The sequence below is a fragment of the Gymnoscopelus microlampas genome (genome assembly GCF_963454915.1).
Source record: "Gymnoscopelus microlampas genome assembly, chromosome: 2".
NCBI lineage: Eukaryota > Metazoa > Chordata > Actinopteri > Myctophiformes > Myctophidae > Gymnoscopelus > Gymnoscopelus microlampas.
Genome location: NC_139939.1, coordinates 23,920,329 through 23,944,773, shown reverse-complemented (window position 1 = coordinate 23,944,773; position 24,445 = coordinate 23,920,329). Strand labels below are relative to the sequence as shown.

The window sequence follows — 24,445 nt, the reverse complement described above, 5'->3', positions numbered from 1 at the left end:
TGAAACGCAGTCACTGATTGGCCCGATCATTTTCTGATTTCTCACACTCGCTCCCTATGGGCCGAAGTCCAGACTGATACCGGGGAGGAACGTGAGAGTGAATCAACGTTATCAGTCTGGCCAATGCCAGGCTACCATTATACTGTACATCCTCTCTGACTCTCTCTCCTACCCCTCCACCTTACACAGTCATTTAATCCTATCCTTACCACCTCTCCCTCTCACCTCTTCTTCCAAATTCCCAGGGGAGGGGCATCACCAAATCTATGTCCTTGAATAGTGGCCCGTGCCAGGGCATGACGAAAGGCCTGGAGGCTGTAACCCACAGTGACTCCTACATGTCGGCCGTGGAGAACAGAAGGCCCAGTGCCGCCGGGGACATTCACAAGAATGGCAGCATCTCCTCAGTGAGCTCACAGGACCTGACCTGCCCCGACTTCTACCCAGACAATGGCGCTCACGTTGAGTCTCAGGTACCCAGATGGCATTCATCACGGTGCAAGCCCGAAAAGTTATGCATCGTGGGGAAGAATTGAGAAAAAGATCTGTATCTTCTGGGTATGAGAGTTATAAAGTACCTTCATCGCCCTAAAGATGTTAACTAAGGATGTGCTGTAGAATGTTCAATGTTAAATGGAAGATGAGACTTTGAAGCTGCAATCCATAGGATTTATGTCCTCCCTGGGATTCGAACCCAGGTCCCCTGGGCAGGAGACAAAATTTCTACCAGTGAGCTACGTAAGATGTTACGCCCGCTTGGGTGTAGATTGTACACTAGATTGTTCTTTGAGTGTCAGGAAATACCACTTGTCAACCAGTATTGTTCCTAGCCAAACACAGGGTCTAATTTCTCAATGGAAGAGCTGAGACACCACCTCCAACCACTGCAGATGTGGTAGTTCCAGATGAAGCTCTTTAAAATGTCACACACAGATTTCTCCCTCATTCTGCCCTCATTTGGCCACAGTCACTAGCAGTGTAGTTGGGATTTACATGCCGGATTTAGCTAGAAGCTAATTTCCATCCGTATTCTTTTTTATATTAACATATAAAAAGATCGCTTCACAGCCAAACCTGTTTGCCTGTTTGGCAAGGAGGGGCGGTATAATGCAACACTGCTTCAGTAGTTGTGCATATGTTTATGGCACGTTTCCACATTGTTCAGATGCAAATATCATCTCAATGATACCTTTGAAACGTGGCTGCAGATAGATACGGTAGATCATGCAAGGTCCCTGAATTGGTTCTGATTTGAAGCTGGACAATTTTAAGTGTCTCCACTATATGCTGTACTGTATATTGTATTAACATACTCTCCCATACAGATTGGTTAACCACATGAATCATATTCTGGGGCAAACATTTGGTTTTGGGGAGATTTGGTTTAGAGGGCAAAAATGTACCAAGTATAGGGCCCTGGGGGATCCCGGTCAACAAAGTAAATAGGTTTTAAGTAGTTAAAATATTATATTCACTAAAAGAAATCTGCATTGCAGCTTTAAAACAGCATTAATTTCAGAACAAAACACATGCTAATCCATCTTTAGGTTGAACTTGGGAGCGTACGATCTGTGATGATACACTTAACATTACTGTAAGGATTAGATTTGGTCTGTAACATCAATTTGTTTTTGTCGATCAGTACTGCACTCCACCTCGAATCTCCCGAACCCTGTCTATGGGGAGAAACCTTGCAGCTATTGCACACGAGGTAAGCTTCCATGTAAGGTCTTTGATCATAGAATTATGTGGGATTTACAGGATAGTGTGGGATTTATGCCTTTATGTGTTTATATATAGTAGTTAATCATTTGTGGCTTTAATTTTTACCTCTCTCTCTCTCTCTCTCTCTCTCTCCATCTCTGTCCTCTATGGTCTCAGAGGCGCCATATAGAGATGATAGACTTGATAAATGAAGGGGAGGGGCTTGGTTTCGGTATCATAGGAGGGAAGAGCACAGGGATGTTGGTAAAGACCATCCTTCCAGGAGGAGTTGCTGGACAGGTACGTTCACCTGCCAATCAACCAATTATAAATACGTCAATGAATGAATAAATATATTAATGTTAGATTCATTTGCCCCGGAAATATATTTATTTGAACTGTTGTTTATGTCATGAGTACATTCACATAGAATGCAAACATTTCTTGGTGACAAAGCGACATCAATTGTAATTGGAACAAGGTTGATTTTTGTTAAGCTTCTGCATGGCATCAACTATAAGAATAGTTTTATGTGAAAAAGTAGTATTTTGCATTTTCACATTGTCTATTTGTCAGTCCCTGGTGTGTGAGGCCTTTAGACCTTTAGTAATAAGTTATTAAATTATCAGTACAGTAAAGGTGATCTTAAATTTAGATTGATTGATTTATTTATCTCACTGAGCATAATTTAGATTACATTGTATGGATAAGTGACTCATCATTTTGTGGTAATATGGCACCACAGGACAAGCGTCTTCGTAGTGGAGACCATATCCTGCAGATCGGACACACTGACCTCGGGGGCATGAGCAGCGAGCAGGTGGCCCAGGTAAGGAGGATCCACTTAATAACATTTACAGTGGTAGATGGTGGGGGAGGGTACAGTATAGGCTGTCCTGCGTAGTTCTGAGTAGGCAGCATTCCTAGTCACTGTAGTATATATCGTTGCTGTCGGGTGGAAACCTTGTATATCCAAAACCTTTCCTTTTTTATAATTATTTTAAAAACGTTTTAAAATACTGAAAACAGCCGATCTACAAGCTCACAACGCGTTGCCTCGCGATGCGTTGTGAGCTGTTTGCACTACTTTTGTCTGACACTCTTGTATGATGAAGTATGGCATTAATTAATGAAAAAACACAAGGTTTCTGCCTGACAGCAACAACATCATCCTATATTCTGTGGGTTTCCATGGCAGCTGTCTCTATTGGGTTCTATTTCCAATGCCATTCATACTCATTTTTTTTTTTACACACGTTGAATACCTGTCCCAGGTTCTGCGAAACGCTGGCAGCAAGGTACAACTGCTTATTGCCAGGGATGTTGTGAAGGACAGCCATCTTTCCTCATCCATTCTAAGCCAGGACAGCAAGGACAGCCAGGTGCATGGTCTCAAATCAACACTCGAGCTATCTCTCTCTGTGTGTGTGTGTGTGTGTGTGTGTGTGTGTGTGTGTGTGTGTGTGTGTGTGTGTGTGTGTGTGTGTGTGTGTGTGTGTGCGTGCGTGCGTGCGTGCGTGCGTGCGTGCGTGCGTGCGTGCGTGCGTGCGTGTGAGAGAGAGAGAGAGAGCCCTACTGTAACAGCATCTAAGCAGATTGATAGCATGTTGATCTCTATGTTACATTACCTGTGTAATGCAGAATAATGTATGTACATTATTCTACACATGAGGTAGACTTCTTTCTTTTGTGCTGTTTTTCAGCCCAGTGACGCAGACGATGACTATGAGTTCAGTGTGCAGTTCACTAAAAACTCCCTGGGACTTGGATTCACCATCAGCAGCTACATTGGGGATCTGAACTCAGGTAATCCTCCTATCCCATAATTCCAGAAACCTCTGTCCCGGTGGTGAGGCCAAAATCTCTTCTGCCCGGTTCTCCTCAGTGCCTGGAGCAATTGATCTGAATCTGCACACAGCCATTGACCATTACCAATGTGCACGGAACAGCAAAGCCCGTTTTTCGATTTCCCCAACTGTCAGCTGTTTATTAGCGTTTTTTCTGTAAAAGAATGTGGCCATGGTAACGGCTGCCCGGCTGTGGGATGGCCCCCGCGAGCTATGGGATGAATGGCTCCCGGGTTGTGCATCATGTGCGCATATCCCCCCCACGGGTATGGACTAGTAATGTCTAAAATGGGGGGGGGGGGGGGGGGGGGGGGGTAGTTACATGTCAGCCAATGGTCAATAGTGCTTTTGTGTTTATTTTGGTTTATATTTGGTTTCATGCAAGCTGAACCAACCTGTACGTTCTCTTCCTCAGAGTATAGTGCTGGTGCGATGGTGAAGAGCATCGTGAAAGGCAGTGCTGTCGATCAGGACGGACACATCCATATTGGAGACATCATACTGACTGTGAGTTCCAACTTAAGAAGCTCCATAATGACATGGCTTCCATGTGGATGTCAGACTTCATGTGGTCAGTCAGTCTGTGACGTCAGTCATTTAGGACTTTATTTGACTCGATATGTAGTCTCCTCTCAAATGGGTGAAAAAAATTCGATGATCGGTTTGGGAGATTTGCCCCAGACACATAAATGATACATAAAACACATAAAATACTTAAATACCCGTAAATACTTAATCCTAACCCTGACCACAACATGAATCTTTCAGTATCTGTAACATCAGTTCTAAATGTACAGTACGTAATTCTTACTTCTTTCCCCATAAGTCACATTTGTCTGCTTTAATATCCCTGTGGAAAGTAATACACAGTACACACACACACGCGTGCCCGCACGCACACACACACACGCAGTTATTACAAGCAGAGATAATCAACTGCGATCCATCTTTCACACTCTTCATGACTTTCACTGTGACTTTCACTTCGCCAGGCATTTCCTGCTCATGCAGATTGTTCATGCTGCGTTCGTTTATGGCCGGAGGTGGTTCTGTTTTGTGATGGCGTGCACGTAGTGGCGTCTACTTTTGAGGGGACGGATATAGAGAACAAACATACAAGGGACGAACCCTGTTCTAACAAAAACGTTATCTCCTCTCTGGAGGAAAGTACCTGGTTAGTTGACTGGGCTTTGAAATGCGCTCTCTGCTAAATCGATTTTAATATCCCAGAAATGTGCACGGTTTGCAACTTTCACTAGTTTCATCCAAACCAATTAGAGATTTTTTTTAGCTGATGAAGGAGAATTACCTTTCTCCTCCTTTCTGCCTCCTTGTTCAGCTGCTTAGTTCCTTCTTTATTCTTTGAAAGAATATTTTCTTTCATTACGGCTGATCCCTCCCTCCCTTCCTCCCTTCCTTCCTCCCTTCCTTCCTTCCTCCCTTCCTTCCTCCCTTCCTTCCTTCCTTCCATCCCTGCCCTCTCCACATCATGTCTCCCCTCCTCCTCCTCCTCCTCCTCCTCCTCCTCTGACATGTCTCCTCAACCCCACAACCCCTCATTCCCTCTACATGTCTCTCTAAGCCCTATATACCGTTCAAGGTAGAAGAATTCAAGGTTAAAATAATTAACATTTCAACAGCTTATTTTTCTTTTCCCTGGCCTGTTCGTCCGTATGTCTGATTGGGAGGGAAGAAGCTATTTAGCAATCTACTGCCAGTGGCTCTGAGGCTATACAAAGCCACGTGTCCCTTGGGTACTTCGTGGCATAGACACAACAAATAGTGAAAATAACAGATCTACATGCTCACAGTCACAACACGTCGCATCCATAGACCGTCAAAAAAATATGGACAGCGTCACGCCATTGGTTTCTACAGACCGTAAACGAAGATTATTTTGCAGCGATTTCAAATCCGAAACTTTCTAAATCCGGTTGATATCCGGTCCGAAATGCAAACGTGAAATGAATGCTATTGGCTGAAACCGCAATGAGGGCGGGTCTTCACTCGGTAGAACCAGTAGAAACCCTAGAAATATACCCTACTTTATCATTAATTTTAAAATAAATGGGACCATAATTTACCAAAAAGCATATCATGGTGATTGAAAGAAGACTTTAAACTAGCGACTGGAAGCATATAGTATTTTGACAATGTTTATTAAGGTAATAAAATCAAGTGTAAAGTTCGGCCAAAATAGAGCCTAATTGCTTCTGCAACCTGCAAGGGTGAAACAGCCATTCATGTGTCAACTGTCACACTTCCTATATAGCCTCAACTTACAAGCCGGATGCTAGCCTGTTGGTCGCATCGCAACGTGTTGTGAGCTTGTAGATCTGCTATTTTCGAATTTTCAACATTTCTTTGAACGTTTTTGTTAACCCTCGTACCACTGCCCCCCTCCCCTTCATCCCTGTCCCCCAGGTGGACGGGGTGAGTCTGCAGGGCTGCAGCGAGCAGCGGGCCATGGAGGTGTTGAGGAGGACGGAGTCCTTAGTGAGGCTGAGGCTGCTGAGGAAGGCCTTTCATCTGAGCCACATCCTGCCCCCGGCACCGCCCCTGCAGCGCTTCAGACACTCGCACAGCCTGCCCGAGGGCGCCCCCTACGGGGCGGGCCTTATCAACATCCAGGAGACAGGTATATGCTGTCAGTGTGGGGCAGTGGTTTTCTAAAGAAGTCTGGGTATCAGGGCCCGGGGGGGGAGTGTGGCAGGTGGACAGTAGAAGAATAAGAGAATAATGAAAATACATCATTAAAGAAAATAGTTGAAATTGCCGATCTACAAGCTCTCACCGTGTCTCGCTGTGACGCGTTGTGAGCTTGTAGATAGTGTATTTGTGCTTGCCATTTCACAATCTGGGGGCCACAGCCAGACGCTATGACTATTTTAGGGTTCTTGGCATGGAAAAGTTTGGGAACCCCTGGTATAGGGCAGTGGTTCTCAAAGTGCTGTCCGGGGACCACCAGCGGTCCTTGAAGGGGTTCTAGGGAGGGACACTTTATTGTTTTTGCAACCAAAATGTGCAGGCACACATGCATGTGTGCCTGCACATGTCCAAACATCTCTTTCCCATCACCCAGGACTCCTCTCTCTATGCGAAATCGCCCGGCGAGCAGCGGACACCAGCAGACGACCGCGGCACAACGCCAGCCACGGTAACCCCTCTTGCACTTCACTGCACTGCAGTCTGGGACCAGATCACCAGAGACTGACTCTTGATTTAGCTCATTTGGCTCAGAGCGCAGTGATGCCTGATTTCTACCAGCTTGTGCGCCGAAAGAAAGCTGATCTACAAGCTCACAACGGGTCGGAGTCGACGCTGTGAGCTTGTAGATCGGCTACTTCCGACGCATAGCAAATCAGCCATAATGTGGCAGTCAAGCATACTACTTGACGGGGAGTCTATTTATAGCCCTGAACAGTGGTGTGTTTATGCAGCTCATTGCAGATGATCGGTCTCTCACCACGCCTGCATGCATGGCTTTATTTAGATAAGGATGTTTGGGCCTGATTAGAGAGCACTTCATAATGAGCCCCAATGGCAGCGAGACATTTTAGATGTGTGAGAAAGCATCGCAGATGGGTTCTCACAAATCTAAGATGAGTTTGTATTTTGTGTCTGTGTGTATTCAGGCCCTGGTTTGCCAGGAGGAGATAATAGTGTCTTGTCTTCCCAGCTGAGGCTTTCTTTTCATTTGGGAGTTATTTGTTATGGATTGGTGTTTTGAATATGTGTTGAGTGTGTGCTTGTGCGTACTGTGTATTACTTTCCTAGAGGATATTAAAGCAGACAAATGTGACTTATGGGGAAAGAAGTAAGAATTTGTTTTAGAACTGATGTTACAATTACTAAAAGATTCAGGTTGGGGTCAGGGTTAGGAGTAAGTATTTACGGGTTGGGTTTTTGCCTGTGTGTGTGTGTGTGTGTGTGTGTGTGTGTGTGTGTGTGTGTGTGTGTGTGTGTGTGTGTGTGTGTGTGTGTGTGTGTGTGTGTGTGTGTGTGTGTGTGTGCGCGTGCGCGTGTGTGTCTGTGCGTGTGTCTGTTTGTCTGTGTCTGTGTGTCAAGCAGACAATTATATCATTCTGTTTTGGGGGCATTTTCTACTACAGAATTTAACAATGAAGAACTAAGTTAAACTAGGTTTGAAAGACAAAAACTGTCTCTTATCAGATTGATAGAGAAACAGTTCTGAAATGAATTATGTCACAAGCAGATTCCACTTCCTCTGGTATAGACAACTTAGACAGTAGAATACTTAAACTTGGTTAACTCTGTAGCTCTAATCATTCCACTTCCGAAAGACAAAAATAAAACATTGAATGGTCCAATCAGCCGTCCTATCAGTATTTTACCGTTGCTAAGCAAAATAATAGAAACATTTGTATTCAAACAGGTCATGGACTACTTTTCCAATAACAATCTACTCTCAACCTTTTAGCATGCATACAGGGAAGGCCATTCTACAAGACCTGCTTGGATAATAAGAAATTAGTAGGCGCTAGCCTGTTATGTTTGATTTAAGTGCAGTATTTAATGTAATTGATCATACCTTGCTTGTAGATAAGTTACAGCGTTATGGTTTCACCTCCAATGCATTGTCATGGTTCATTCATTATCTCCCAGGGAGACAACAGAGAGTCTTCTTTAATGGCAGCTATTCAAACTGGAACACCATTAACTGTGTGGTTCCACAAGGTAGCTGCCTAGGGCCTTTGTTATACTCCATCTTCACTAATGATTTACCGTTTTGCGTGTGGAAAAAAAAGTAACACAATTATGTATGCTGATGACACAACATTACACAGTGCCGCTACATCTGAGCAAGCTGTAACTGACCCTTTAAGCAGTGCCTTAACAGACATTTATGAATGGATTGAGTGCAACAAGTTGGTGTTAAATATTTCTAAGACAAAGGCCATTGTGCTTGGATCTTCTAGACACATGTTTGGAAAGAATCCTCAGTTAAAACTGTCAATTGGGACCACACAAATTGAACAAGTGAACGCAATAAAACTTCTGGTAGTAACTATTGATAGGTCTTTATCTTGGTCTAAACATATAAACAATATTGTCATCAAAATGGGAAGAGGAATCGGCATGACTAGGAAGTGTTCTGCTTTCATCACTCCCTCCATAATGAAATCAGTTATTCATTCTTTGGTTCTGTATCATTTAGAATACTGCCCTGTAATCTGATCGTCAGCTACAAGTAACATGTCAAGTACTTAACTGTTATTTGTGTATTTGTTTAATCTGACTGGACTGATTTGATTTTATAATGTTATTTTTATGTTGTCTTTATGTATTCATTTTTATTTTCATTGTATTGGTTTCTTTTTTTTTTACTTTAATTTGTATTTTTAGTTGTACATCTGTATTGTATTTGCTTTGTTAGGGGAGACTAGAGGCTCATTCATGTGTCTCTAATGGGGATCCTTTCATAAACATAAACATAATCATAGGTTAGGATCACCATTCAACATACCTGCAAACTGCCTGCAGGCATTAAAGAAAACCTATGCCTTTCATGCCTACATGTTTGTAGTCATGTAATGAATAAAGCCTGTTTGATCCTTGAAGGGTAACTGGTACTGTGATACGAGGCTGACTATGTGTACATTTTCACAGGAGTAAAGTTGACACCGGCTGAGGAGGAGGACGTGAGGAAGAAGTGGCAACATGTTGTCGGGCCTCTATACCAAGTTGTTGTATGTCTCCCTCCCTGTTTTTGGCCCTAATTTTAAATATTAACACATTAACGCATCTGTGTTATTTTTTTATTTGAGCTAAAAAAACATTATTTTACACTTTGGCTATTCAAAAATAGCAGATCTACAAGCTCATAGCGCGGCACCCAGTGCCGCACTATGAGCATGTAGATCTGCTATTTTTTTAAAATTAGTGAAAATGTTTGCAAATCTTTGAATATATATTGTTTTAAAGCGAACATTTTTAACTCGAATCTTTGCTTCTGGGGGTCCCTGGAGCAACATGGTTTGAGATGGGGGTCCGTGGCCAAATACATATAATTTTGGGGGCCCTTGACATGAAAACGTTTGAGCACCAATGATATAGAAACACAAGTTTTTTTCAGAATACTGTTGGGATTTAGGAGGCTTCAGGTCTTAATGGGTTAAGCCAACAGCACTGTAATGTCAATGCAGTAGAACATTATAATATGTATAAATCAATCAATCAATCAATAAACAAAATGCATTAGTTATCTAAGTTATTCCTACTATTAATTCATGATGTAATTAATAATAATAACACCTACCAGATGTTAAATAATCACCACCCACCACTACCCTCTGTAGGTGTGCCAGTTGGAGCGCGTCAGTGAGACAAGTGGCCTGGGCATCAGTCTGGAGGCGAGGGCTGGACACCACTACCTGTTCTCCGTTTTGCCTGAGGGTACCGTGGGACAGAGCGGCAAGATCTTCGCTGGAGACGAGATACTGGAGGTGATGATGTTGAGAGAGCGATCAGCCAATCAATCGATCATTTAGCCATTCAGTAAAGATATTTCATTATTATCTCCGCCCAGGCCAAAGGCTGGAGATTATGTTTTTACCCCATAAAACATGTATTTCTGTGATTTTTTATTATTTTATATTTAATTATATGATATACTATGGTTAATAAATACCCTTTGTTTTGCCGTTTTCAAAAAAGTTTTTTCACAGAATCAAACGTTTTATGGTCATGATTCACCAGGACCCTGGATGGTTTGATTCTAGGCTTAAAATAATTGATATATTTTTGGAAATGTCAATGGGAAAAATGCATTGACTATTTTGGAGTGGAACCAGAAAATGGCCGCCACTGGTATGCCCTATAGAGCGCACAATCCAACAGCACTTCCACTTCTGCCCATAGAGGTGCCACAAATGTGAAAAGGTGAACTGTATGTCGCACAATTGCTATTCTTCTTCTATTCCCTGTGGCTTCCGCTGGGCCCCACGGCTACAACCCACGACTTGCATTGGGGCGATATGACACTTTGCATCACAGAGGTAGCAGTTCCAGCAGAGAATCCTAGACTTCCATTTCCCATGGGCTCATCAGCTCTGACTGGGGGATCTTTAGCATGGAGATATAACCCCCCCCCCTGCCCCGTGTCCTCTTCCCAGCTGGGCGTGCCTAGAAAGCCTCCCTGGGGAGGCATTCTTACTAGATGCCCGAACCACCTCAACTGTCTCCTTTCTATGTAAAGAGAAGCAGTGGCTCTGTTCCAAGTCTCTCACGGATGACTGAGCTTCTCACCTCGTCCCTAAGGGAGATGCCAGCCACCCTCCTGAGAAAACCCATTTCAGCCACTTGTATCCCCGATCTTGTTCTTTTGGTCATGACCCACATTTTCTACCCGTGAGAGTAGGAACAGTAGATGGAGAGCTCTTTTCATCACAATGGTGCAGTACCGCTGCAATACCATTGCAATGGTACAATACCGCTCCTGCTGCTCCCGATTCTCCAGCTAATCTCACGCTTCATCCTCCCCTCACTCCAGACCCCGGGATACTTGAGGACTCATACCCAGTTTCCTGCTGAAAACCATGGCCTCGGGTTCACTTTGTAATTTCTCAAAATTGACGTTTGTATTACTTCCATTAGCTGGTTACTGTGCTTTGGTAGATAGAGCACGCCGTCAATGTGGAAATACATGGGACCGCTTTCATTTACATGCCGATTCTAAAAATGCCTTCTAAATCCTGACCTAAGTTTTCTGAAAAACGTGAAATATTTATTCAAAAACGACAAAAAGATTATGTTGCTATATACTGTACATAGCACCAAAACAAAAAGATATCCATGAATTGAAGTCTCCATGGGGTGACTCATCGATAGAAAAAAAGTCATTTTGGCCTTTCCTCCAGTGGACTGTTTCTTTTCATATGCATCACACCACACGCACGCACGCACTCACGCACAAACGCACGCACGCACACACACACACACACACACACACACACACACACACACACACACACACACACACACACACACACACACACACACACACACACACACACACACACACACACACACACGCACACACACACACACACACACACACACACACACACACACACACACACGATGACAGAGGGAGGTAGGGTCATGCCTCCTGGCGGGGATTTGCCCTCAACTGAGCCATTATTTCCAGTGTAAACTGGGATGCAGTGCTATGCATGTATAGCCTGACACTCAGCCTGAACTTTCATTTCGTTTCACTCCATTATTCAGTCTGAAAGCCCTCTCAGTGCAGCCACTTTATGAGATGGGGGCGTAGCCAAAGTGGGACTCTTTTTGGCGATTGGTTCATACTGGAATATCCCGATCCCGATTGGGCCCGGGCCGGCGGTTAGATTTTCAACCGAGAAAACCCTGCCTTCAACAGCGTCACCAGACCCTGAATGCGAGGCCAGCGATTCAGGGTCTGGAGCCAGGCTAATGCATGTAATAACTTTGTGTCATTATTTATTAACCCATTGATACCTGGAACGCATCCGTGTCACTTTAGATGTCTTTGGCTATTCAAAAATAGCAGATCTACAAGCTCATAGCGCGGCACCGAGTGCCGCGCTATGAGCTTGTAGATCTGCTATTTTTGAAAAATCGTGAAAATTATTTTTGTAATATTTTTTTTTGATTTTTTTTTAGGATTTTGAAAATGTTTAGAAGCGGCCTCAGGTCTTAATGGGTTAATATGAACATGCCTTTTATACTCATCCATTGCCAGGTGAATGGGATCCCTCTCATTGGGGAGACACATAAGGAGGTGGTGGACATTCTGAAGGAGGTGCAGGTGTATTTCTGCATGGTTTTCTCACGCATCATTCCACCCGCACTTCCTCACAGCGATGAGGAAGATGACGAAGACGTCCGACTCACTCTGAAAGAGCTGCTGGCTGAATTCAACGAGAAGGTGAATACAGGGATAGATGGAAAAAAAACGAGAAAGGAAGCAGTTACACAATACCTTTCTGTCATTACATAATGGACAGCATCATTTGAAACATTGCTCGTATTACAGTTAAGCACTTGAACCCCAGCATCTATATTCTGGGGGGAGCATTAGCCAGAAATAGCAGATGTACAAGCTCACAGCGCGTCGTGTTGCCACGTGTTGTGAGCTTGTAGACTGGCTATTTTTGGTTTAGATGGAAAAAAACGGTCCAAGTACAGAGCCAACCCGAGGTCCAGTTTACTAATCAGTGGTTCTCAAAATGGGGTCCGGGGACCCCCAGGGGTCCTTGGGGGGGTTCCAGGTTGTCCCCAGCTAAATGGTTGGTAAATCTAAAAGGAGAATTTCTGAGTAAACTCTTTTTCCCTTAATCTGATTATATCCCAAAATGAGAGTGTTCTAAATGCACTCTTACAGGTCTGTAACTCTGAGAGTGTACAAATGGAACCATGGTTCCATTTGTACACTCTGAGAGTTATGTGTGTCTGTGGCCTTATTGCATAGTAAACTAGGGGTCCTTGAAATGAAAAAGTTTGAGAATCACTGCTCTACAGGGTACACTTGGTTAAAATATCAGACAATTCAAGTGCTCTTCTATTATGAACTAATCTCCTTTCCTGTGTCCTTCTCTCCCATGCCTTGCTTGTCCCAGTTGCACCGGGGCTGTGTTATTCCCTGCCCTACGGCGGAGGACATCACCAAGCGCGGCGTGGCACTGGCGTCCACGTCGCCCCCTCTGGCCATGTGGGAGAGAGAAACCCAGGTGGTAGAGCTGGAGAAAGTAGAGTCCGGACTGGGCTTCAGTATCCTAGACTACCAGGTCAGATACGTTGCCCCTGGGTCTGGACTAAACATAGCATGGACACAATAGGCTGGAGCATTAGGAATGCACTGGTAGAGTTAACTTTAGAGTGTGCATGATGGAAGTATGTGTGGCACAGCCTCTGGGACATTCTCTCAGGTAACAACTAGAGGATGTATATTTTATTACACATGTAGGACCCATGCCAAGGGACTAACCACTTTCAACCTGGTGGCCCTTATTTTGGGCATATAGTTATAAGCGAAATGTTTCAAAATAAATAAATAACAATACAATTTTCTTTTGTTCTTTAAAAAAATAAGAAGTCAATACCGAAAATAGCTCACAATGCTTACAACTTGAATTAACCCAATACATTGTCTACTAATTGTAAATTATATGCAAATTAGTTCTATAAATATTTGTCTTTCTCTTAATTTCTCTATTGTTCACAATCTGTGTTCCTCTTATCAAACTTTAGGATCCAGAGGATGCCAGCAAGACGGTTCTTGTGATCCGGTCGTTAGTTCCTGGGGGCGTAGCGGCCCTGGACGGCCGTCTGCTGCCTGGTGACCGGCTGGTGTTCGTTAACGACACCAACCTGGAAGGGTCCAGCTTGGACTACGCTGTGCACGTCTTAAAATCCACCTGCCACGGCCCTGTCCGCATTGGTGTTGCCAAACCTCTACCGGTATGTGGCTGCCGTCGTTTACATAATATGTTAACCACACATGAACACATGAACCTTCCTAGCGTCCCTAGTTTGGGACGAACATTTGCGATCTACAAGCTCACAAACGCATGGCAACGCAACATGTTGTGAGCTTGTAGATTGGCCATTTTCAGTAAAGAGATTGGGCAGGGACGGAAAAAGGAGGGGGCCTAGTATAGGACCCCTAGGGGACTCTGGTCAATGACGTATAGCAGTGCTTCTCAACCAGTGGTCCGGGGACCACCAGTGGTCCTTGAGGGGGTTCCAGGGGGTCCCCAGCCTAATTGATAGTTAGGAACCAAATTGACCCTTATGTGTCTGTAACTCTGAGAGTGTACAAATGGAACCAAATGGACCCGTTACTCTCAGAGTTAAATGAACACTAATGATGATGACACAGTGTAGATTGGGACCCCCAAGAAATCTAAATGGTTGAGACCCTGGCATATCTTTTTAAATGGGGGTCCGTGGGCTAATATACATGTGTCAATTTGGCGGTCCTCGACACGAAAAAGGTTGAAAACCACTCACATATAGGTTCAAAGTGGTCCTTTTTCACATTCTCAGAGATAACACTGAGGATTTTACTGTGCACATGACAACTACCATTCTGCAAAGAATGTGATCAGCCTCAAACAGACATTTTACGCCTATGTGACTCACAGAAATGACACATAATTACTTTCTTGCAGTTTGTCTCTTGAATAGGTTGTTTTCTTCTTCCTTGTGTTGTGGACTGTGGCTTAGTAACGAGGAGCATAGCATCCAGTTACAGGGCGTCTGAATTTTTAATGCTGCTGAGAGATGAACACAATGCTAGACCACACTACGAAGAGGAGAGAGAACAGGAGAGGACTAGAGGGTGTCTAATTCACATTCCACCTTTGGAAGAAGCCAATTTTTTAGAACCACACAGACATAACTTTTTTTGTGTTGAAGCTCTAACTTTGAAACTCTGGGTGCCTCTCTATGCGCAGCTGGAGCCGTGTGGAGACGTGATACCCATCTCTGAGAGGAACACGCCGGCTTCCTGCGATGGCAATGACGGGCGCGTTCAAGTTAGCCTGCTAGCTGAGGCAGGCGAGGCTAACGCGAATACCACCGCCTCCAACTCTGACGATAACATCATCACTCAAGAGAGCGACCCTATAACGGTATGTATGTAGCACGGCGTTAAGTATTGTTATAATGTTAGATGGCTTTGTACTTACTACTTGTTTGGTTATTGGGAGCCAGTGGTAAAAAAAACATGAGTGAGGACATTAACCTCTTAAGCCCTATTTTATACTTTGTCATACAATGGTGTTGAGTGGCGCTGCTATTTTTTATATTTCTGAAACTTTTTGAAATTTGTGGCCTATAATGACATGCCCAAAATAGGGTTACCAGGTTAAAAGTATTTTAAAGGACATCTCAGACTTTCACACAGGCTGAGATGTCCTGATGTCTTGACAAGATGTTGACTGTAAGCCAAGGCTACAGTATTGCTTTAGTGGTTCGCCTGTGTTTTGTGGAATTTGAAGCAATAATTTCTTTACTAGTTTTATATGTAAACTGTGGTGTAGGAAGAAAACAGAACCTGAAAGAAAGAAAGAAAGAAAACAATACCTATCCTCATTCAAATACACATTGTTTCATGAAGCACAGGCTTCTGCCCATTATACCGTTATACCATTGAGTGTCAGGCAATATTATTATCATGGAAATGAGCATTGACTTCGTGTATGCAAGTCAGAGAGCTGATTCATTACTGCAGGCTTACAGTGGCAGCGGTTTTAAATGATCCAATATTCTTAATCTCACTGTCCATATGAGGACAGTGTCACAATGCTCATTGCCATGCTGTTCTATGGTGGTGATTTTTAGCTGCGCTAAGGAGATTACCAAGGGGATTGGCTTTCTATCCTCTCACATTGTGTGGAGTGCTCAGGGCATACTGTTTCAGTATCAGTGGGTCAGGTACAGACTTACAGAGAAAGTGCTCTGTGTCATTGACTTGTTCCTCCATTGTGACTCAAGTCACTGCTACCGAGGCAGCCTTTTGTTCTGCCTTTCGCTTAATTGTTAACAATTACCTGCTGATTAAAAGCACAGTTTGCTTTAACTGCTTTGCACGGAGTCTAGCCTGGAGACACAGTATGTTCTACATGATACCACACACGCACACGCATGCACCCACGTACGCACGCACACACACACGTGGGCAAGCAGACATCAATTCACCGACACGTGCATACAAAGGCGGGCACAAGCATGTGTAACACAGCTACTCGCACAGTACAGTATCTTTTCTCACTTTGCTCAACGGAGACAGGACCGTTTCGAAGGCCGCCTCAGAACTTCTGTGCTGCTTGTAGCTTGTGTACTGTTGGTTCAAAGAGGGTCTCTTCAATTCCCTCTACAGTATCTTCCTACAATGCCTCATGGAACCAAAATACACTACAGTCTATGTCTATGGATGGTGCGCGCCAATGTTATACTACTGTCTGATACATGAACCACAAGCCGATCTACGAGCTCACAAAGCGGTGCGTGTTGCGTTGCATGTTGTGAGCTGGTAGATTGGCTATATTTTGGAGAAGAGATTTGGTGTAGAGGGGAACAGGTGCAGACCAAGTACATAGCCCTGGGGGACCCCAGTCAACAAAGTAAATAGGGTTTTTTAACTAAAAGTTGATCTGAACCCTCCTGGTGTATACTGGATTAGTTTGACCCTGAATGTTGTATTGTACCTGCCCTAGTCTGGGAGTCTTCGGGTCGAAGCCTGGACAGCAGGGGCGCGACCACTGCGTTGTGATTCAAATCAACAGCCAATGAAGAAAAGGGGGCGGGATCCACATGCAGTGGGTGTTGCATGGAAATAAGAGCGACGGGAAGCAATTTCCCCTTGACAAATTGCGGCCGCCATTGTTGTGTACTGCTGTTTGGCTCTCGTCTGACTTTTTAGACGAGTTGCACAGCTCTCAGACCGGTAAGAGGCGTGTCCGCTCAGATTCTGAGCGTAAGTTACATCCCGCCCACAAATACCAGGGCTCTGGCCCAGAAGTTCCTCGCCCCTCCCGTTTGAATGCGAGAGCTGGCGAAAACTTCTGGGGACTCAGATTATACCTGCCCTAGCTGCACCCTGGATGAGTAGCACGACAGGGCACCACAGGGTACCCATAGAATTTCACACTTGATAAGTCTCTTGATGTACTTGACCTTTAGACTTACTTCAAAGCCCTTCACAATTCTTTCTTGCAATCAACTATCATGATACACAGATCATACTTCACCAAGGTCATTTTGACAGTGCATCCTTTATTGATTTCATTATCAGAACTACACCTTTTATTTTTGATTTTACTTCTGTGAGCCCCCCAACATACCCACCCCCCCCCCCCCCCCCCACACACACACACACACACACACACACACACACACACACACAGACACACAGACACACACACACACACACACACACACACACACACACACACACACACACACACACACACACTCACAACAAACTGGGGAAGGAGGCAATAGTTTCAGCGTATGAGGAGGGGGCTGTTAGGTGTCTTGCTCAGGGACACTTTGTTCGAACCAGCGACCTTCCGATTCCCATACGGCCTCTCTACCAACTAAGCTATGGCCGCCCCACTGTTATGTGTTACTGATATTCTTATCGTTGCTGTCGGGCAGAAACATTGTATCTCCTTATTTCAACTTTTTGTGTTTTTTCGTAAATTATAACCTTACTTTTGTCGTACAAGAGATGCAAAAGTAGATAAAAAAGCATTGCGAGGCCATCCTTTTATATAGCTTTTATATGCTTTTTTTGGTATTTATAAACAGTTTGAAAGTGAAAGTGTGTCTGTGGGTTTCATAAATATTGAACCAATAACAATTATTAAGAAGAGCTAGTGACTAAATAATAACGATATTGAAGTTGAACACAGGTTTTTTTTTTTTTTTTCATTTTCTGAAAAGTAACAGTTTTAGCTTCCGTTCCTGGCTCCTGCTATTTTTTGACCCCGTCACTCCTTGAGTCATTCGTCTGTTCATCACTCCTCCTTGTCAGGTCTTTCATTCATGAGCTCCCTCATTTCTCTCTCTCTGTGTGTGCAGGAAGAACCGCTGTGTCAGCGCCGCAGCACCATGGAGGACAGCGATAAGCAGCAAGCGCCGCCCCCTGTCCCCCGCACCAGCTTCGAGAGGACAATCACCGTTGTCCGGGGCAACCGTAGCCTTGGTATGTTCTCCGTCTTTCTCCTGCTGGTGGTGATGTTGTCTTGGTGTGCGTACGTCGCTGGCATGGCGATGTTAGGCGCTGGCGACGACCTCCCCGAAGAGGAGTTGTGAACGAGTGATGTACTTTTAACCCATTAAGACCTGGAACTGTGTCATTTTTAGATTTGAGCTAAAAAGCATTATTTTACACTTTGGGCTATTCAAAAATAGCAGATATACAAGCTCATAGCGCGGCACCGAGTGCCGCGCTATGAGTTTGTAGATCTGCTATTTTTGAAAAATCGTGAAAATGTGTGCAAATCTTCTGAATAGATATATTTTTAAAGCGAACATTTTTAACTCAAATCTTTGCTTCTGGGGGTCCCTGGAACAAAATATTTTTATGGGGGTCCGTGGCCAAATACATATAATTTTGGGGGTCCTTGACATGAAAAAGATTGAGCACCACTGATATAGAAACATCAGTTTTTCAGAAAACTGTTGAGATTTAGGAGACATGTAGAATCGTCTTCAGGTCTCAATGGGTTAATACCTGAGAGGGAGAACAAGAGGAGGGGGGGGGGGGATTGATGGATGGATGGATGGATGGATGATTTTATTTTGTCATTGAACACAAGTGTACAACAAAATTGTCTTAATAGCATCAATCCAATGCAGAGAGAGCGATAAAATGCATAGATGTAGTAGGATCATAGGTACTAATAGTAGCAGCATAGATACTAGAGAGACAGAGAGAGAGAGAGAGAGATCAGAGTCAGAATGTGAGGATTAAGAGGGACCATAAAGAAAAAGAAATCATGGGAAAAAATGTATTCATTTGTAGTACTTTGAATATGGCACTAAATATAAGAATCTGATATGTGATTTGTTTGTTTATTCACTCCTGACCTAACAGTGCATTTTGTTAATTGCTCCGAGACCAAGACCAAAGCCTGTTTTTGGCTTTGAAAATGTCTGATGAATGAGTTTTTGCACTTTAATCCAAGGGCTCTATGCAACACAAGAGGAAATAATATGATTACATTTCTGCAAAGGCACTAACTTACAAAGGCAGTAAGTTAGTATTGCCTAAAGAGTTTTAGTTACATCCTACCAAAGAAGTTGTGAGAATTAAGGTATAGTTTATGCCACTGTACTTGTTTTTTGGTAGATTGTCATAGAATTACTGTTTATATGAGTGTGAATGTGTGTAAATCCAAATGTGGAGGATTTACCAATTGGTCTGGTATCTGACATCATGAGTTGAAGCAGAGAAAAACATTATGTATTGGGGTATTTCAGTGTAGTACAGTAACCTACCCTCTATTTGGTGCCACAATAATTCCCACTAATAAATATTACCGCTTACGGTGGACTTGTCAGGTGATAATGTACATGGTGGTTGATTTAGACTGTAAGGACTTTTGTGTTTTTTAAAGACAGGTAATGTCTGAAATTATTTAAAAAGAATTCTTGACGACTAAAAACACAATTCTTCTCATTATAAGTTATACAGAATGTCTCTACATTTGTCTTCGTCTTTGTTGTGTTTGTGTTCTCTGAACCAGAAGTTAGATTGGGGACCGTCGTATCCCATCATGCACTATGATTGTATTGTTATTTGAATGTAACACCAACTAACAATAAAATATTTATTTGATCAAAAATAAGACCAAAGCCATTTATTTGACCAAGATAAAATTATGTATGACCCAGTGTTGTGGATGTGCATAGTACATGTGTGTGTATGGCATGACACATTAGACAAGTAGTTTTCTTTTTTCATTGAAAATGAATAGTGTTTTGTTTAGTGAAAAGTATACTGTAAATCAGCCTTTATGCTTGATTTATACTTCTGCGATTCATGCTATTGCTCGACAAAACTATATATAACTAGTTATATATTAGTTATATAACTATAACTATATAACCATATATTCAACTGAGAGAAGTGAAGGCATGTTTTTTCTCCCATTTGAAAATGTATGTTCTTGTAGAGCAGCAAGTTGCAGTATTTTAGCCATGGTTACTATGGAGAGAGACAGAGAGAGAGAGAGAGAGAGAGAGAGAGAGAGAGAGAGAGAGAGAGAGAGAGAGAGTGTGTGTGTGTGTGTCTAAAGACCCTATTCACCTGCTTCTATCCGAGTGCATTAGTTAAGTTAAACCGCCTACAGCCTGCCTTGATTATGTCAATGTCAAGTGTTTGCATGCCTGGTACTGTACAGTGTTATCCTCCAGTCAACTGTGCCCTATGTCCTGTGTGTGTCTGTGTGGGTGCGTGGGGGGGGGGGGGTGATTGTCAGCATTAGCAGTGGTTGTGTGTAAATGTCAATGTGTACTGTGTGTGTGTGTGTGTGTGTGTGTGTGTGTGTGTGTGTGTGTGTGTGTGTGTGTGTGTGTGTGTGTGTGTGTGTGTGTGTGTGTGTGTGTGTGTGTGTGTGTGTGTGTGTGTGTGTGTGTGTGTGTGTGTGTGTGTACACAGAAAAATCCTCAGTGTTCATTTATCCATTTGTAACTGACTCTACATTTGTACAGTCTCAGAGTTGAATTACTGTAACACTCAGGATTTTACTGTGTGTGTTGTTAGGGATGTCGGTGTGTGCAATCAAGGACGGTTCGGCCATGCTGGTGCGCAGTGTGGTCCAAGGTGGCTGTGTGAGCCAGGACGGCAGGCTGACGGTCGGGGACTCTATTCTGGCCATCAACGCAGAGCCCACCTCCAACCTGAACAACACCAGAGCCCGGGCCATGCTCCGCAGACACTCTGTCATGGGACCGGAAATAAGGTGAGGAGCACAAAGCAATGTAAACGAAGATTTCTGCTCCAAAGCAGTGGTGGAAAAAGTACTCCAATGTTTTACTGAAGTAAAAGTATCAATACTGCAATGTAGAAGTACTCTGTTACAAGTACAAAAAAATGTACTTGAGTAAAAGTACAAAGGCATTGGTATCAAAATATACTTAAAGTACCAAAAGTAAAAGTACTAAAATGTTTGAAAATAGCAGATCTACAAGCTCACAACGCGTCGCACCGCGACGCGTTGTGAGCTTGTAGATCAGCTGTTTTCAAATAGCCTCGGTACAAAATAGGGCTAAAGTGGTCAATGTATGTTTTATTATCTAATCATTTATATCTGCAAAGTAACCCCTAACACGTCCCCCCTGTGCCCTCATCAGAGCCGCCTAAGCAGCCAATCGGCTGGATGAAGCTGTAAAAGCAATTTCCCTTCTCCCAGTGACAAGAAAATACTCCTTTTCCCTAACCCTTTCTCTAATTAAAACCAAAATCCGTGAAAAGGTCATTATGTCCTTGGTTGACAAAAAATTAGACCACTTTGCCACACTGCTCTTGATAACTGGATTAACTATATTTCAGAGATGTTTGCTCTCTCTCTAAATTTAGAGTAGCCAATTATTTTTCACCCCTTTTTTTTCCTCCCAATTCGTTGTGCCAATTAAACCTCCCCACACATTTCTGTGGTCTGCCATTACTGTTGTACACTACTGGCTCACCTGCCAGCGAGGAGCCCCCACTGATCGGACATACTGTAGCGCCTCCATCCTACCCCTCCCGTTCAACACCCCCCCCACTGACATGCACCGCTCCAGCCCCGTAGGAGGTGGAGTTGGAGGACAAAGATTGCCCTCGCCGAACGGGGCCAATTTGTGTTCACGTAGACCAAGGGTGGGCAACTTTGATGATGGAGAGGGCCACTATATTTCAACACTCACTCCAGTGGGCCACATTGCACCGTCGGGGAGATACCTCCGTATTTTTACTTTTTTCGGCATTCTATGTCACAGAAAAGTAGCAAAAATAGCAGATCTACATTTCAAAACGCGTCGCAGTGATATCGTTTTGAGCTTGTAAATCTGCTATTTTTTAATTGGAATCCAGATTTTCTTTTTGCTATTTTTTTAATTGGAATCCTGAAAAGTAACATTTGTTTCTATTTCAAATGCATTTAGTTATACTTATGTTAACTTTATGAACTCAAATACAAATACATTTGACATAAAAAAGACAATAGAATTTGAATACTAGTCATTTAAGCTACTAATATAGACTGAAGTAATTAAAGTGGGTCATGTTTGGAATTGTAACAGCTGAAATCAATAATATATCAGTATTCCGATATTAACCTGCGGGCAGCATTAAGTGAAGGTGGGGGCCGCATGTGGCCCCTGGGCAGCCAGTCGCCCATGTATGATATAGAGATGCTTGGCAGGCCAGATGCACCATGGTGAATTCACATCCCTAGACTAGGGGGTTTGAATTCACCATGGCACATTCGGCTTGCCAAGCATCTACACAAACACAATTGGCCCCGCCCCATCCACACAGGGGTAAAATACCTGTCCACAAGACTCGACAGGTAGACATTTTGAATGGAGGAGCTGAACAAATTGATGTTTTCGCTGTACCAAATTATGTGTAGTTTTTGACTGGGCACAACACGGAATTAGGACAAAATGTCAAGTACATTTAAAGAGCAGAGTCGATGTTTTTATTGAAACCTTTTCACTTTGCACATTAGGAGCTTTTTCATGAAATGTGAAATGTCAGCGACAACGCCCACACTAATGTTGAATGTTCACATTCATTTGAAAGTGTAGCCTACTGTATAGCTGACAAATCACCTCTTTAAGCAGAAAGGAAAAGATGAATCACAAATATTTTATTTTGTGGAAACTTCATTGGCATTTAATCATAATACCCTTCCCTTGACCGTGTGGTACAAACAAGTGCGTGCTTTCAGTATATGGTGGGTGGTGCTTTTGTACATGAGATCAATCAAGCAAAGAAAAACTAACTCAATATTCTGAATGCTTTCCTAGAGCTGCTCAGTCAAATCGTGCCCACTGCCGTTACTCATATGAGTGAGTATGGGTGCTGCTGTATGTGTTCTCTGTCGTGACAGGCGTACTGTACATTTCCATCAGTCTATAATGACATGTCACTGTTGCCCTGCAACAATAACAGCTAATCATCTCATTATGTGTTGCCATTAATTGTCCACTGCCATTGTATGTGATGTCTCTGTCAAGTCTGACCATATGTCCTAGCAATGTTGTAAAATGATTGCTTGTTAGTCTACCGCCTAAAATCTTCTAACAGCTCTGTAATGATTGAAGAATTATGGTTTCACACTATCACCCACAATGTGTTGTTGTGGTCCTCATCGCATCATATCTCTCTCTCTATCTCTATCTCTCTTTCTCTCCCTCTCTCTCATTCTCTCGCTCTCTTTCTTCACCTTGTTTTCTCTCACACTCTCTATTTCATGCAAGTGTAGGGTCCAACTACCACAAAAAAAAAGAAAACACTTCTTTCCCTAGAAAATGTCCTGAATAATTCATACCTCATCTCACCTTCAGCAGTGTGTGCTCCTGAATTAAAAGTGTTCTAAAAAGCCTCTTGCACATCCGCAAAGACACGCACACACGCGCGTGCACACACACACACACACACACACACACACACACAAAAGTGTGGGGGGCACACAAACACACACACACACACACACACACACACACACACACACACACACACACACACACACACACACACACACACACACACACACACACACACACACACACACACACACACACACACACACCTACACTCGCAGCATTGCTTCATCCTTAACTTGACAGCTTTTCAGACAAACTAACAGAGAGAGGAGGCAGATGAGTTGTTTTGGCATCCTCAGAATGAGACAGATCTTGGAGGTTGAGGGCTCGTCTCCATGAGGATGCTGTTGAGACAAGACAGCCTGTCCATGTGGCTCAGACACAACAGCTCCATATCCTCACTGTCTGGCATGTTTTTTTCCCCCCTAAATTATTACCCTACTTCTTCGTGCAACAGTGGCAGATCGGCAATCTTTTGAAAGTAGTTAAAGTAGTTAAGTGTGTCTGTGGGTTTTATAAATATTGAACCAATGAAAAGTATTAACAAGGGCTTGTACATATGATTGTGTCTATTGGAACACAAGTTCTTTTTTTTTCTCCATTTCCTGAAAAGTAACAGTTTTGGATATCTCTGCTGTCCGGCAGGAACCAGCTAACTCCAAAATGTTCATTTTTCAGGAAATGAAAAAAACAAAACAAAAAATGGAGTTAGGAGGTTTTGTTCATCATTGATAAGAACAGCTGAATGGATCTCCAAGCTCACAATGAGGTTGGAGGTC

The 24,445-nt window shown here is 43.3% G+C and overlaps 1 protein-coding gene across 1 annotated transcript in view; it reads left to right on the top strand.

The window, feature by feature from the left end:
- Positions 1–24,445, top strand: part of LOC311054475 (multiple PDZ domain protein-like) — a gene marked incomplete at both ends in the record, with an annotated part of 55,610 nt that overhangs the window by 3,457 nt on the left and 27,708 nt on the right. The window contains 17 exons of the mRNA XM_084070474.1: positions 246–473; positions 1,643–1,711; positions 1,882–2,004; positions 2,450–2,533; positions 2,979–3,086; positions 3,408–3,510; positions 3,967–4,058; positions 5,976–6,189; positions 6,634–6,708; positions 9,183–9,262; positions 9,872–10,018; positions 12,298–12,483; positions 13,175–13,342; positions 13,806–14,015; positions 15,014–15,190; positions 18,147–18,270; positions 20,836–21,034. Coding sequence (XP_083926600.1) covers positions 246–473; positions 1,643–1,711; positions 1,882–2,004; positions 2,450–2,533; positions 2,979–3,086; positions 3,408–3,510; positions 3,967–4,058; positions 5,976–6,189; positions 6,634–6,708; positions 9,183–9,262; positions 9,872–10,018; positions 12,298–12,483; positions 13,175–13,342; positions 13,806–14,015; positions 15,014–15,190; positions 18,147–18,270; positions 20,836–21,034 — 2,387 coding nt within the window. The remainder of the gene's footprint in view (positions 1–245; positions 474–1,642; positions 1,712–1,881; positions 2,005–2,449; positions 2,534–2,978; positions 3,087–3,407; positions 3,511–3,966; positions 4,059–5,975; positions 6,190–6,633; positions 6,709–9,182; positions 9,263–9,871; positions 10,019–12,297; positions 12,484–13,174; positions 13,343–13,805; positions 14,016–15,013; positions 15,191–18,146; positions 18,271–20,835; positions 21,035–24,445) is intronic.